We start from the raw sequence: 14040 nt of genomic DNA, 5'->3' as shown, positions 1-14040 counted from the left end.
GCACATCAAAAATTTCATGGGAAAAAGGACAAAACCACTTGATTATTAAACCATGTACGGATAAAATAATTTGAGTTTTTTTTGAAACTAAGAAGTCCTGCATTCATGATAAGTCCAGTATTTTTTAGTGTTTCCCACTAACAAGCATAAGGATCTCTTCATTTACCCTAATCCTCAATTTGCAAAGAATTTCAAGCTGAGAAAGACAGAATATGCTAGAGAATAGCTTCAGAACTCACTTTACAGTGAATGGAAAAATGGACTGAAAAGTAAAAAGGACAGGGATAAAGGCCCATAGCATGCCTAGACAGGAACATAAAAGAAAAGGAAATAATGGGCCTTAGGAATGAAATTCTCGGTCACAGAGGATCAGAAGTTGAACATAAGTCAATAGCAGGCTGTTGCAGAAAAGGCTGCCACCGCAGTAAGCCGTATTCTGAGCAAGCCTTCTGTGCCACTCAGCAAGGCATTTCCTCCCCTGGAGTACTGTACTTCAGCTGGGCAACACCATTCAGAGAATGAACACTCGACTTCAGAGGTATGCAGCATGGTTCTGCAAGGCAGGGGAATGATTTGCTCTCCTTGTCCAGGGTGAAGAAAACGCATAGTAAAGAGCTGAAGTTTCAGAAAAGACTGAAACTGTAACTCAAGAAGCACTTCAACAGCAAGGACATAAAAGCAATCTGTTACCTGAAGAGCTTGAGGGTTGCCACTGCTGTTGAAGTCTTTGCTAACAGATAGAACAAGCATCCTATCAGTAATGACATTGGTATAGCTGATCCTGCTAGGAGGACACAGGGAGGCACTAGGTCCCTGCTAATGACGTGATTCTAGAGCTCATATTTCAGTTTGAATAAACAACCTAAAAGGTTTCCATAGGTCTTGTTGAAAATTTTGCTTTTGTTTAACTGACAATTTATAGTCACCATCTGAGGTCACAGACAGCTAGACTAGTTTCTGTCTGAAAAGTAATGGCTGGAAAGCTTATAACCAGCCATTTTACAACAATAGAAATTTTACACCAATATTTTACAACAATAGAAATTCAGAATGACCTTACACCCTTGCACCTTAAAGAAAGATGAATGTTTTACCTTTTTTTTAAGCAAAACAAAAGGCTTTGTTGTAAATAGGAACTGTTGGAGCAAAAGTACAAAAGAATGATCTTTCTGTAAGTCATTTTTCCCAAGAAAGGATGAAAACCCTACACTTTCTTCCCAGCTTAATTCAAATTTCTATACTTGAAGTTGAGATAATCATGTCTTGAAGCAGAGAGCATGGCATTTCAAGGGGTTTAGAACACTTAAAAAACAAACTCATAAATAGGGAGATTTCCACAGATCATAAAACCCACCCAGTTTCAGACGTTCCTTTCTTTTTCTTGAGCTAACAAAAGCAGGTTCTCATAGACTTAATGCCTTTTATCAAGATGCAGGTCAGCAAGCATACCCATTCCTGTTCCCATTCTCCAAAATGAAAGCTATCTTTTGTTTTTGCTTGCTAATCCATAGAAGACTTTAAAATGGCACAAGTAGAGATGGCAGCATTTTGTTCTCTAAATCAATTTTATCCTCAGCCATCAACTAGACGTTTCAGCACACAGAAAGATCAGTCCTTCCCTTCTAATTCAAAAATCCATACCACCACTGCCCTTGCAAACTGCTAAACAAGCAGTATCGGCAATGCACTTGTGTTCTGTAATATATTTACTGCAAATCCCAGCGGCTTGCCTCCTAATGCAGTTTTCTATTGTGTCTGTTCTTGTGTCAATACAGTGACTGGTCACCTTACAAGTAAGTTACTTGGACCAACTGTTTACACAAACATCAAAAAGCTTCAAGACAAAGGAAAAAAAAAAAAAGAACAAGCAGCAAAAAGAGAACATCCATGTTGCTGAGGGAGGGGGACAAAAAAAAAAAAATCCAAAAACTTAAACAAACTAAGAAGTCTTAAACCAAAACACAATTTAACCTCAGTTTTCTGTTTTATTATCACATAGCCAAAAAGGGTAGTTAGCTGTTCAGATCATGTGTGAAGTACAAAATACTTTCAGATAGACAGCCCTGACACAAAGTTTACCTAACACCCCTAAAGAACTTAAATCTGTAATTTAATCATCGGTGCTACTTTGTTCACAAAGAACAAATGTTCTGAAGAACAAAAAGAAAAGGCAGGAGCAACTTCGCCAATCTCCACTTAGCGACTAGACACTTCTAATACACTCTGCAATTTCTCATTAGACACTGAGTATTATCATTATAAAAAAATTCAGGGACACTCACCAAACACAATTTCCTGAACTGATTTCCCCATACTAGAAAGTGTTGGGAATTTAGCTGCTAGAGACTGGAAAATTACAAAGCTCTGGCTAATTCCAAGTTCTGCACCTGCTAGATAGCGTGTCCTTGGGCCTAGCTGTAGTATAATAACAAACAGTGAAAGAGACATGAGAAAAGAGAGATGTAACCCCTAAGGAATGAGGAAGAGTTTATGGTATAGTTTAACCAATAGATTGCTTGGCTTACAGAATATTCATAAGCTTTTTATTTGCTGTGTAAGTGTTTGATGCTTTCTTCAATAAACTGGACCTGTGATGAACCATCTGGTGTCCTAGTCTCCTTCTATGACAAGAAAGTGTATTTTATAAGTAGGCTTGCTAATAAGACTTAACACTCAAAACAAAAGAAACCCAAACAGCCCACCTGGATGCTGTCAAGATTCATATAAACCTACGGAAACAATATTAAAATCTCTAACTTGAAAATATAATCAAAATACTTTCAAGGGAAATTGGAATCAAAAAAGGCTTACAGTATTATTTGACAGGGTTGTAGCATTTAAATTTTTTGTTTTGTTGGAGGTTTTTGTTTGTTTGTGCAGCACTAGGGCTTCTTTCTTAAAAGAGACAACCTCAGGAAATAACTGATTTTTAAGTCTAACCTGATTTAACTAGAGTTCGGTTAAGATTAAACTCAATTTCAGCAAGCTCTAATCCACTTTTCAATCACCTCCAGCACTAAGCCAGAAACAGTTCACTAGTGGAGTTTCACAGGGGCCTTTGCTGCAATCTGTTTTACTAATATGATCAGCAGCACAGCCTGGAAAAGACAGCAAGCGGCAAGTAAGAAAACTTGCTCCATAAAAGGAATTACTTCATAAAAGAATTAGAAAGAAAGTAAACACAAAGGCTTCAAGGAAATAGAAATACATTATTTTATCCATAAGAAAGTAAAAGCAACAGCTAAAGAATTGCAAAGAGACCTTACAAGAGTAAATGTGCAATGAAACAATTGTACATAAACAAGTTTTACATACACTAGGAGTAGACATCCCTAGCCACGTAAAATGATGGTCCCTGAGCTTACAATTATCATTCACTGTAAGAACTCAAATGTGAAACGAGTCTCCAGCACTTAAGCATTTCATGGCAGTGAAAAGGAAAAACTGGGAAATTTTACTGAAAAAGAAATAAAAATTAAAGTAAAACCCAAACAAAAACCATTCAGAAAACAGAAAAAGGTGATAATACAAATCTCTCATTCACCAGGATCCTGAGAGCTGCATATAGTTCTGGTTCCCCTTTTCAAAAGTCTAAGTTAAAAATTCAAAAAGGTTGAGTAAAAAGAAAGCGATCAAAGAAAGCTTCGCAACTGTTTAAGCTGAGACTGCCCAACCTTAAAAGGAGTCAACACAGATGGGCTGCAAGAGATACACCACTTTGGCTCCAGTGAAAACACAGCGAGGCACCAACAGCTTCTGTCCTGAGAAGCAGTGACCATCTAATACAGTGGAAACCGGGTACAAAGCAAACAAAGGTGGGGGGTTGTCCTAAATCTGGAACAACTTTCTCCCCACAACAGCTCAGCAATAGTGTAAACACAGTAGAAAGCAGTTTTGCGGAGGAGGGCTCTGGAGAAAAAGTTGAATATGCATCAGCCCCACACTCATGTGCTGATGGAGGCTACACCTCATGTGAAGACACAGGAGAATGACTGTAACCAACTGGCTACAAACTGACTGAAACAATTCTCCTTTCTGTTCCCTTTGTTTGGCAAGAAGGAAGATGCTCGTAAACTGGAGCAAGTCTCTAAGTGCCACCAGTAAGATGATCAGGCAATCAGAACACACATCATACCAGGGAGAAAATATATTTGATCAGCTTCAGGAAGAAGGGGATTAATGGGTAGACAAGACCTCATTGCTGAAAAAGAAGTGATTATGGAGAGGACTATGTCAGCTGCTTCTCAGAGGTGCACAGTAGAAGAACAAAAGGCACACAATGGTTACCAGTGCGGAAAGGTAAACTCCCAGTTGGTGAAGGACAAAATTCTTCACAATAAGGGCAGGTCAAACACTAGAAAGTGTTGCCCTGACATGTCATGCAATATTACCTCCAAAAAACTGTTTTAGGTAGAAATTTGACACTTACAAGAACACAGATTACAAATTCAGCTTGACTATGGGATCAACTTGCAAGAACTTCAAAAGTCGTAGCCTCCAAGTAACCATAAGGACTAATCTGTTAAACTAGTTGTTTTGACAATTAAATGAGGACAAAACTATGAATTCTCCCTGCCTTTATTTTTCCCCTTTCTGAGAGGAGCTATGTAAGCAACTATTGTTCAAATACCTACACTTAAGAATCCAACTAATTTGGATGCTGAAAGTGACAATAGTAGTGTTTGACATAATTGCCATTAGATGTCCCTAAATCTTACCCCAAGTTGAAAGTTTCATTAGTTCCATTCAAAGCTGTCATCATGTTTAAAGTAGGTACTGTGCAGTCTTCCGATAAGTGCCAGTTGATCCAAAATTGGTTTAAAAGGCTTTTACTGTATGCCAGTGGTGATCCATCAAGTCTAAAGGATCCTAATTTTCCATTTTGCATAGGAGATGCTGCATTTTTAGCACTTTGCTGCAAACACTCAAGTAGAGAGGGACAAAAGGCAATTCAGATGCTCAGCTTCATTTTGTATAACAACCAGCAGAAGGAGGAAAACCATTAAGCTTTCCCCACAGTCTGTTGTGACAAAAGGATATTGCAGATTTAGAAAGCATTTCCCCTCCTACTCTTCCCCCAACCCTGAAAGTTACCAGCACTTTTTTTTTCCTTCCCTCGAACTGAACAGACACAAACTACAGCAACAGACGCTGCAATGCAAGGGAAATGTAACAATGTAGATGGTAGGAATAATGTTCCTCACTCTGGCTCCTCGAGGAACCTGAAATCTGGTAGACTAAGTCTAAAATGAGAGATGATCAGGCCCTATTTAACATATGTACAGTGTTTACACTCTGACACGCTTTTGAATTAAGTTCTATATGGAGCTGACATAATGGATGGTATCTGACAACACGGTTTTATGAAAGCCACATGGAGATGTACTTCACAGTGCCCTGAATCTGTCAGATAACTCCTTCACAATAATGTTGGACTCAAGCTTGAAATATGGTTCAAAAGTCACGAAAGTTGAGGTAATTACTCGAGTCTTTTCTCCTCTTTAAAACTGGCAACTCTTTTTGTGGTTGAAATAGCTAGGCTGCTGACACAACTGTACTCATTTAGAAACCAAATATTTGTAGAATAAGTACAATTTTTTCAGAGAAAAATACTGTCACAATCAAGACTACCATTTTCTCTTTTAAATAAAAACAGTTTTTGCATGTCTTTTGTGGCTGTGCCAACTGTAAAATGTTCTTGAAACATTCACTGCACACCACCAAAACCTTAAGGAGTTTTTCATTCCAATAATTAAAATGTAGGAAAAAAAGAGGAAAATTAATTTATCTTTAAATTCCTTTCAACAGCAAAGCCATCCTACTCAAGAGCTGCAGAGAGCTAACTAAGCTCCTTAATTCCCTCCTGTTTAACCCTCTCCTGAAGACTGATGTTCTAATGAGATATCATTAAAAGACTTTGTCCTTTGCCATGAAGCATTAGAAATGATTCCACAGAACAGTCCAGGATAAAACAGACATGTAACTCCTGTACAACTGGTTAACACAATGCAGCTTTGGAGTTTGTATACTTTTCTACAACAGGCAAGCTACTGAATGACAGGTCTGCCTCCAGGCAGGTCACAGGGATCAAAAAGACCCACCCAAAGAGAAGGAAACCTTGCTGTAACTGTTGGGAGAGCAGAAACCCAGACGCTGCAGTAGTTTATAAGTCTAGCACTTGGTTCAGCACTGCTGATTTTTTTTTTTCCTGTGGCTGCCTGCCAATGAACAAAAGATAATCTTGCACCTAACCAATCCAGACATTAAATGCACAGGAAACCTTATCTTCTGACTTATGACAGAAGATGACAAGCAGAGATGGTGAAAATTAAAGACAGAGTGCCCTAGGAGCCAAGGGCAGGAACTCTAAGTACAGCAGGATTTTTAACACCCAACCAACTATTCATCTTGGCAATAGCAGCTGATTCATCTGCTTTGCCAGCCACAGATGTCACACTGGGGAAAATCTCACTTGGACAGCATAACACAGAAAAGAAACTGAAGACCACACAATGTTCTTATTCATTCTATCGTGACACATATGAAAACAACATCTAAATCCAACCACATCCTACCTAAACAAATCCTCAGGTGGTTGTTTCTGTTTCAGATATGCAAAACTCGGTCAGTAACTACTCACCTTAAAATAATTTCTACGAACACAGTGTAGGTGTGTACATAAAACATGCTCTTCATAAAAAAAAAATCTCTGGAATTCCTAAATTAAAGTTTAAAAACCTATGCAGAAAAAGAAGGAAACAAACAAAACCAAATCTAAACCAGATACAAATATGGCAAAAAGATTATTTCCCGACCACTTTTCAGCCACCAGGTTGAAACGCAGCAGCACCTTGATTTAAGCACACATCACGCAGTTAAGCACTGCAAAGGGCCAAAGCTAGATTTGAGAGGGAAGCCCTTCTGTGGCCATTCCTGGACTTAAATACAACATATTCAAATGAAAAGCTCTGCTGTTTGTGTATGCAAAGTTCACCTCAGTTAAGTCTGTTTATAGCAACATTCAAGTCTTGACTAACTTTATTTTAGTTAAATTATAACAGATTATTAAATTAAACTAAGACAGAACTGCTGACACATACCCATCAGTACAAGAACTCAAACTCATTTACATGCAGGCTAACTGCAAGTACTTCATTTTATCTAAGTGACTGTACCTTAACAGTGATGTACACACCACACTCCATAAATAAGCTCTGCTGCAGTGTAATTTTGTTTTTCAAACAGCAGCCCAAGCAATCTGAAGAGTTTCACACAGAGCAAGTACAGCATCCAAACAGGAGGAAGACCTTAAAAATGTTAAAGCTTGTTCACTGGAAAGTTTCCCCATCACTGCATTTTCCAGTAACAAAGATGTTGTCAGAAATGACAATTTTTCGTGTCCCCTGATGATGCCTTGCTAGCATTTGGTTATAAGCCATAAAGCAGGAATAATTTCAGCCTGTCAGGAGTCTAGCTAATGCCCAGTTTCCCCCTAGAGAGTATTCCTGTCAAACGTAATGAGAGCTCCAAAGGCCCTTTCTACAACATAATGAGCACTTAGGCCATGCTGGTGATCAGCCAGCAAAAAGCATCAATTTGAGCCTGGCTACACCCTTGGGGGTAGACGTCACCAGTTAATAAGAATTATGATTACTATCTGTCAAAAGCCTCCTCAGAACTTATCGTTAGCAGTGGAAATTCAGAAGAATGTCATTGTTAGTTTTTTTGGGGGGGTTTTTGGTGTTGTTTTTTTTTTTTTTTCTCTTGTTTTGGTTTTTTTCTTCCTGTAATCTAAGGCCACCTACATACTGAACTGCAACACCATTTGGCATCCTCACTGCAGGAATCTAAATCAACAGCCTTTAACATGAAGGTGCTACTTTTACCAGAAATTAGAATTACTTAACATGTAAGAGCATAGTATCTGAGACTCACATCCAGAGAAATGTACTTATACCTTCAAAAGCCTATTATTTTCTTAACAGCACGCACAGAGCAAGTGTGCACTACTCTCCCCAGCTACAACTAACACAGATATAATGCTCTGTCATAAATCTTAAAAGCTTCCGAAGTATCACCGCCTACTGGGTACATAATTCTAATTGCCACACATACAGGACATTAAACCTTTATACATATGTTAAGGTCAAAGTAGGAACCTTAGTTCTCACCCACTTTAATCCTGTGGGTTTAATTGATTTTACCTAAAGTTAATTCCTAGTACACTAACTGAAATCACACATTCTCTTCAAAGAGCTCCTGAAAATAACATTCATTTTGCAGCAAATGATCTTCCTATACAGATACCGGCATCCTCATAGGTTACAGTATGCCAAGAAATTGTTGAAGAAAAAAAATGCGAGGGAAAAAAATCTCAAAATCATAAAGCTATGAAAAGTCACCTCACAGAAAAACTGACATTCTTCTAAAACACAAGACACAAGAAAATTTGTTAGGCTACAGTACAGAACCAAGTCAAATACTAAGCTTGCTGTTCCATCTGGTTATTTGGTTCATTATTTTAAAAAAAAGGTAGTCATAATGACTTCTTTTAATGGCATTTTGAATTGAAACAAGCAAAAACCCTCCAAACTCCTAAAGAGTACCTACCCAGATTTGGAGATAGAAAGCTATCATGGAATTACAATGCCACCCAACCAAATATGGCATTTTCAGGGGAAAACAAAACAAACAACAAAAAAAAAAATCAAAGAGTTCAGAGTTACAAAAGCAAAACTCAACTCCGTAATTCACTTGCTTAATGAATGTCTTTGAATATACTGAAGATCTGAAGCCTGAACTAATCAATTTCTTCGCTGTGCCCCAGCCGGTCAGCCATGCTCTTTAATTTAATGAAACAAGAGTTTTAGATGAAATAGCACATACACATCAAGAAAGAATTGTATTGTTGCACTTTGAAATGTGTCCAACTGTGCAACTTCATCTAATGATAATTTTTTTAAGAGGCCATCGATTTCTGAAAGACTTATTGTACTAGCATCTTGATGAAAAAGTGAATGTCAGCATATCTACAGAATACTTACACCCTGCCATTAATGCTTTATTTGGCAGACAATGACTACTCAATTGAGGGTCCTCTGGGCTGTGCAATCATTTAGCTTTTCTTCTCTTATGAGGTCCTTAGTGTCTTGTTCCAGTTCAATACTCTTTTTATTCACCATTATAGTGGCCATAAGTGTGAATTTTATGGGAACTTGCAAACTCAGTCATAACTAGAGCTTTCCAAGTCACTAATCTCTTCATACCTTTACAAGGCAGGGATTTGAGTAACTATGACTACATATGCTACACAGACATGGGACCAGTTCTACATGTCAGCACCTCTACCAGTAACAAAACAAACAAACAAAGAGAAACCCAACCCAAAAAACCCTCAAATTTATAAGTTACTGAACTGCATTTTTAAAACCACAGATACAAGACCTTTCCTATTTATGCCCAAGTCTTTCAGAACCAGTACCAAAAAAGGTATTGCTGCTTAACCTAATCTACACCTCATCTGACAGGAGGTAAGCAAAGGTCTACTAATCAGGCTACAAATCAGGCTATTGATTCAGACACCATACCATCATCTGATCACCAACAGGACAGCTACATTTAAATGCACCAGACAGATTGCAGATTTTGCAGCTTAGAAAACAAAATGTCTTACCTGTTTGTGCATTTCAATGTTTAATCCATACGACATTTCATAGTACTGCAAATAAATGAACATACATTATTTTCTTAAACTGACTTACATTGTATTAGGAGATATTTACTGAAACAGAGATAAAAACAAATATACTTACCATCACATAATGCCTCTGCATTTCCGTCTTTTCGCTTGCCAGTTTCTCACATTCCAATTTAAGGCTACAAAACAGATCATGTTTTAATATAACACATCGTTTTTTTGGCATCTACCCTCCCTATTTGTATTTTGACAGAAGCTGCTAATTAAAAAAAACTCATAAACTGACTTTCAACATAGAAAGACTTAATCATACTTGAAATAAAAAGGCCAAAGAAGAAATTTAAAGAACATTTCACGGGTGCTGTATGAGGCCTGAACTGTCTACAGAACCTAAACATATCGACTCTTCATACTTTGACAAAGAGCTGCTATTAAGTGCTGCAACTTACAAGTTAGAATAGGGTCTGAATTTCCCGTAAGTACTTCTCAGGAGTAAGAAGATAAAAAGAGAGGCATTTCTTTCTATACAGCATTTAGTAAATGACTGCCAAGTTACACCACTCACATTTACAATTATAACTTGAGTATAATTCTTACCTTAAATACATTCTAGCAAATGTTACCTTGCCCAGTGCTTGAAAACTGGTAATTCTGACTATCATTTACTGGCAAGTTTCTTTTCATAAACAAAAGTTAAGCTGCATTTGCATGTCTCATCACAAACTGTGATATAATTCTGATTACTTTCACTGACCCTCAATGTTTCCTTTTCTATCAAACTGATTTTTTAATGATACTTGCAAGCATCCTATGGAACATAGTTAGCGTGTTAGTTAGCGAGTTAGCGTGCAAGCAGTACTTTTCACTCACAACTACAAAGCCACATGTTTAGAGTTTACATTGTATTTCTTAACCAATAAATGGCTTAAGCAAGTTAGGACTACAGTATCATAGGTAAAGGAAGAGGAAGCATAACTAGAACCAAGCAATTTCTGACTGGAAAACGCGTAAAGCTTTTACTTCACTCCAAATGTTTCAGGTGCACATTAGTACAAAACCAGTGAAGGTTAATGATCCTCGACATCAGATGACCAGAATCAAAAAGAACCTGTACCCTAAATCTCTGAAAGGACCTCAGCAGCAAGCACACACCCACAAAGAACTTCTGAAGGGCAGAGCAGCAACGAGGAGTGCATCCCACAACTTCCATGGATTATGGTAAACTTTGTGTTACTACTCTAAGTACTTGTGTGTTTTCACCGTCCTCCCTGGCTCTTAACCACAGGACGCTGGAATTTTTATTAATTTTTGCATTAACACCACACACAAATGAGCAAACATGAGAAGTAACCTCCTTAACGGGCTGTGCCACAGAACTGGCGCAGGTTTTCCCGGGACACACTGAAGTGACCCATACACACATACGGGTTCCCAAGACACACTGCACTTGTTCGAACGCGCAGAGACGCCGAACGCTCCGGTTCGGACAGTTCAGGTGCCCGGGGCAGGCCTGCGTCCCAGGGCTGGCGCACCCGGAAGCCGCGCCGGGCCGCGCACCGGGGCTGCCCGCGCTCCCTCGGCGGGGCTCTCCGCGAGCCGCACGCCACCGCCTGGGCGCGCCCGTTCGCTGCAGCCCCCGCCCGCGCTGCTCCGGGCCCCGCAGCGCCTGCTCCCGGGGCGGCCCGCCGGCGCTCACCTGTGGTATTGCGCCTGGAGGAACTGGAACTCTTCTTTGATGCGGTCCAGCGACTCCGGGATGGTGAATTTGAAAGGCTGGCCCGCAGCCTGGTGCGGGGTCTGGCGCGGCGGCGGCACGGGAGAAAGATGCACGTTCAGACACTGCGCGGCCGCCCCGCGGGCAAGAGGAGGGGACGCTGTCCATCGCGGCCGGGCCGGAGGGATGGAGAGAGCGCCCGGCCCGGCCCGTTCCCGCCCCGGGGCGCTGCGCACTTGTTACCCACCTTCCCGTCCCTCATCTGCGGTGGGGCCGAGGTTAACCGCGCTCCGGCTCCGACCCACCCGCTCCTGCCGCCGCCATCTACACGAAAGCGGGAAGTGCCGACTCCTCCCGCCGACCCCCGCCGCGGCGGCACAGCCAGCCCCATTCTGTGCTCGGCGGATGCTGCCCGGCCCGGCGGCGAACCCCCGCCGTCCTGCCCAAGGCGAGTAAGTTGCCCACGCAACAAAAGTACTGGGGGCCGCTCCGGCAGGCAGGACGAGCCGCTCGATCCCGGAGAGAATTAACTTGTGAGGGCGTCTTCCTATCCCTCCCTCCCTCCTGCCCCCCAGCTCCAGCCGAGCAAGCGAGCGGAGGTGCGCTCCGCAGCGCCCTGCCCTTGGCCCGCGCACCGCGCCCGCGGAGCGGCGGCCCGAGCCGTACTTACGGGGTGCCGGCTCTGGGGGAACATGGCTCCGGCCGCGGCGGGTCTCCCTCGCAGCGCGGCTCTCGCGGCAAGACTCCCCGCCCTGCCTCGGCTTCACACCCGGTGCGCCCAGGGGACAGGAGCGTCGACACTCGCCGACTGCCTTCCCTCCGCCGCCGCGGGCAGCAGCGGGGCGAGGCGCGGCTCAGTGCCCCCGCCGCGGGGACATTCCCCAGCCGCGGCGTCCTTTGTTGCTGTTGTTCCAAGGAGGGCTGAAGGTGTCCGGGAAAGGCGTACGGGCCGCGCTTGGGACGGTCACCAGCGCCCCGCGCTCTTTCGGCTGCGCTTCCACCGGCGGGCGGCGCCCGCAAGGCCCGGGCGCGGCGGGACGGGACCCGACGGGGCGCAGCCGGGAGGCCACAGCCGCCCCTCAGAGGCGGCGAATAATCCCCTTCACGGACTCGCAAGTGGTTGATGCGATTGTAAGGCCGAAAATCCCAGGCGGAGGAGACTCCTCTCTCCTCTTCTGCCCCTTGTCAAAAGGGGAAAATCCAGCCGGAGGGAGCGGATCGCAGTGTCCGCGGCCGCACCGTCGCAAGCCGAGGGGGGCGACAGAAAGTCTCCAGCAGGGACGCGTTGCTCGCAGGCGTCGGCGCAGGGGCCAAACCACCGGCAAGACACAGAGCGATGAACAAGGGAGGAAGGCAGGAGGAGGAGGAAGGAGGCGGGCGGGGGCTCTTGCACAGCCGTCGCCGATCGGAGCAGCTCCAATAGCACATGCACGAAACGCTGGAGGGCAGAGGAAAGGGTACCACACACGCAGCACAGACTCTTCCGTTAGTTGCAGAGAAGTCCCCAGGACAAAAGGAAAGCAAACCCCTCAAGATGCTCGCTGGCCTTAGCGTCCAGGCAACCAGCCCCGTTGGGGAAGATTTAAAAAAAATAAAATAGAGATGAAAGCGTCCGTGTGAGGTTTAAATCAGACGGGAAGCTCCTTCGTGCAACAGCACCACTACAGCCTCTTACAGGCGGGCGCGGATCTGGGAGCTGCGCGTCTCACCAGAGCCCTCCAAGCGCGATACATCGCGGCGACATCAGCAGCATCATCCTCATCCTCGCTCTCCTCCGCGGTGGCCCGCCGCTCCTCGTCGACCCGGGATATAAAGTTCCCCCCAGCTGAAAAATCCGAACCCGAGCGCAAGGGAACACCACCGGCTTCCTCTGCCCCGTCCCCTCCGCACCGCCCAAGGGCAAGGGGGAGCCGAGGCGGCGGCCTGGCGGGCGGCGCTAGGCGGGACCTGAGCGCGGCTGCGGCCGAGCTGGACACGCCGCGCTCGCCCGCGCCGCTTACATTAGCACGCGGTTTCACACTCCGCCGGCTAACCAGCCGCGCGGCCCCGCCCACGCCGCCGCGCGGGGGGGCGCCCGCCCAATCGCCGGCCCCGCCGCCAACGTGGCCCCGTGACGCGCCGCGGCCCCGCGAGCCAATGGCACGCGCCGGAGTCGCACCGCCTCTCGGCTTTGGCTGGGGAGCGTTTGTGTGGCGGAGCGGCGCGAGCGCTCGCAGCCGGCCAATGGGAGTGCGCGGAGCGCGCGGCGCCGCGGGGGGGCGGGGAAGGTCGGCGGGAAGGAGAGCGGGAGGCCGAGCTGTCAATCAAAGTAACGTGGGGTCCGCGCGGGCGGGCGGGCGGGGCTGCGGCGGCGGCGGCGGCGGGCGGGCGGCGCCTGCGCGCGACCCCTCTGCCTGCGCCCGAGCTGCCGGGCGGCCCCGTCCGGCACAGGCAGCGGCCCCGCACACACCGCACACGGCACAGGGCACACCGCACAGCGCCGTCCGGCTCATGCAGCGGCCCCGCACACACCGCACACGGCACAGGGCACACCGCACAGCGCCGTCCGGCTCATGCAGCGGCCCCGCACACACCGCACACGGCACAGGGCACACCGCACAGCCCCGTCCGGCTCATGCAGCGGCCCCGC

General features: G+C 44.9%; 1 protein-coding gene across 2 annotated transcripts in view; it reads right to left on the bottom strand.

The window, feature by feature from the left end:
* Positions 1-12638, bottom strand: part of TLE1 (TLE family member 1, transcriptional corepressor) — a 73268-nt gene extending 60630 nt beyond the window's left edge. For both annotated transcript variants that reach the window (XM_058824173.1, XM_058824172.1), the window contains exons 1-4: positions 12082-12638; positions 11394-11494; positions 9813-9876; positions 9674-9718 (exon numbers count right to left, since the gene is read on the bottom strand). In XM_058824173.1, the coding sequence (XP_058680156.1) occupies positions 9674-9718; positions 9813-9876; positions 11394-11494; positions 12082-12105 (234 nt within the window). In that variant the 5' untranslated portion in view covers positions 12106-12638. The remainder of the gene's footprint in view (positions 1-9673; positions 9719-9812; positions 9877-11393; positions 11495-12081) is intronic.
* Between the last annotated feature and the right edge of the window lie 1402 nt (positions 12639-14040).

The sequence above is a fragment of the Ammospiza caudacuta genome, chromosome Z (genome assembly GCF_027887145.1).
Source record: "Ammospiza caudacuta isolate bAmmCau1 chromosome Z, bAmmCau1.pri, whole genome shotgun sequence".
Classification (NCBI taxonomy): domain Eukaryota; kingdom Metazoa; phylum Chordata; class Aves; order Passeriformes; family Passerellidae; genus Ammospiza; species Ammospiza caudacuta.
Note: the sequence above shows the minus strand (reverse complement) of the source record. Positions and strands in the feature narration are given on the sequence as shown.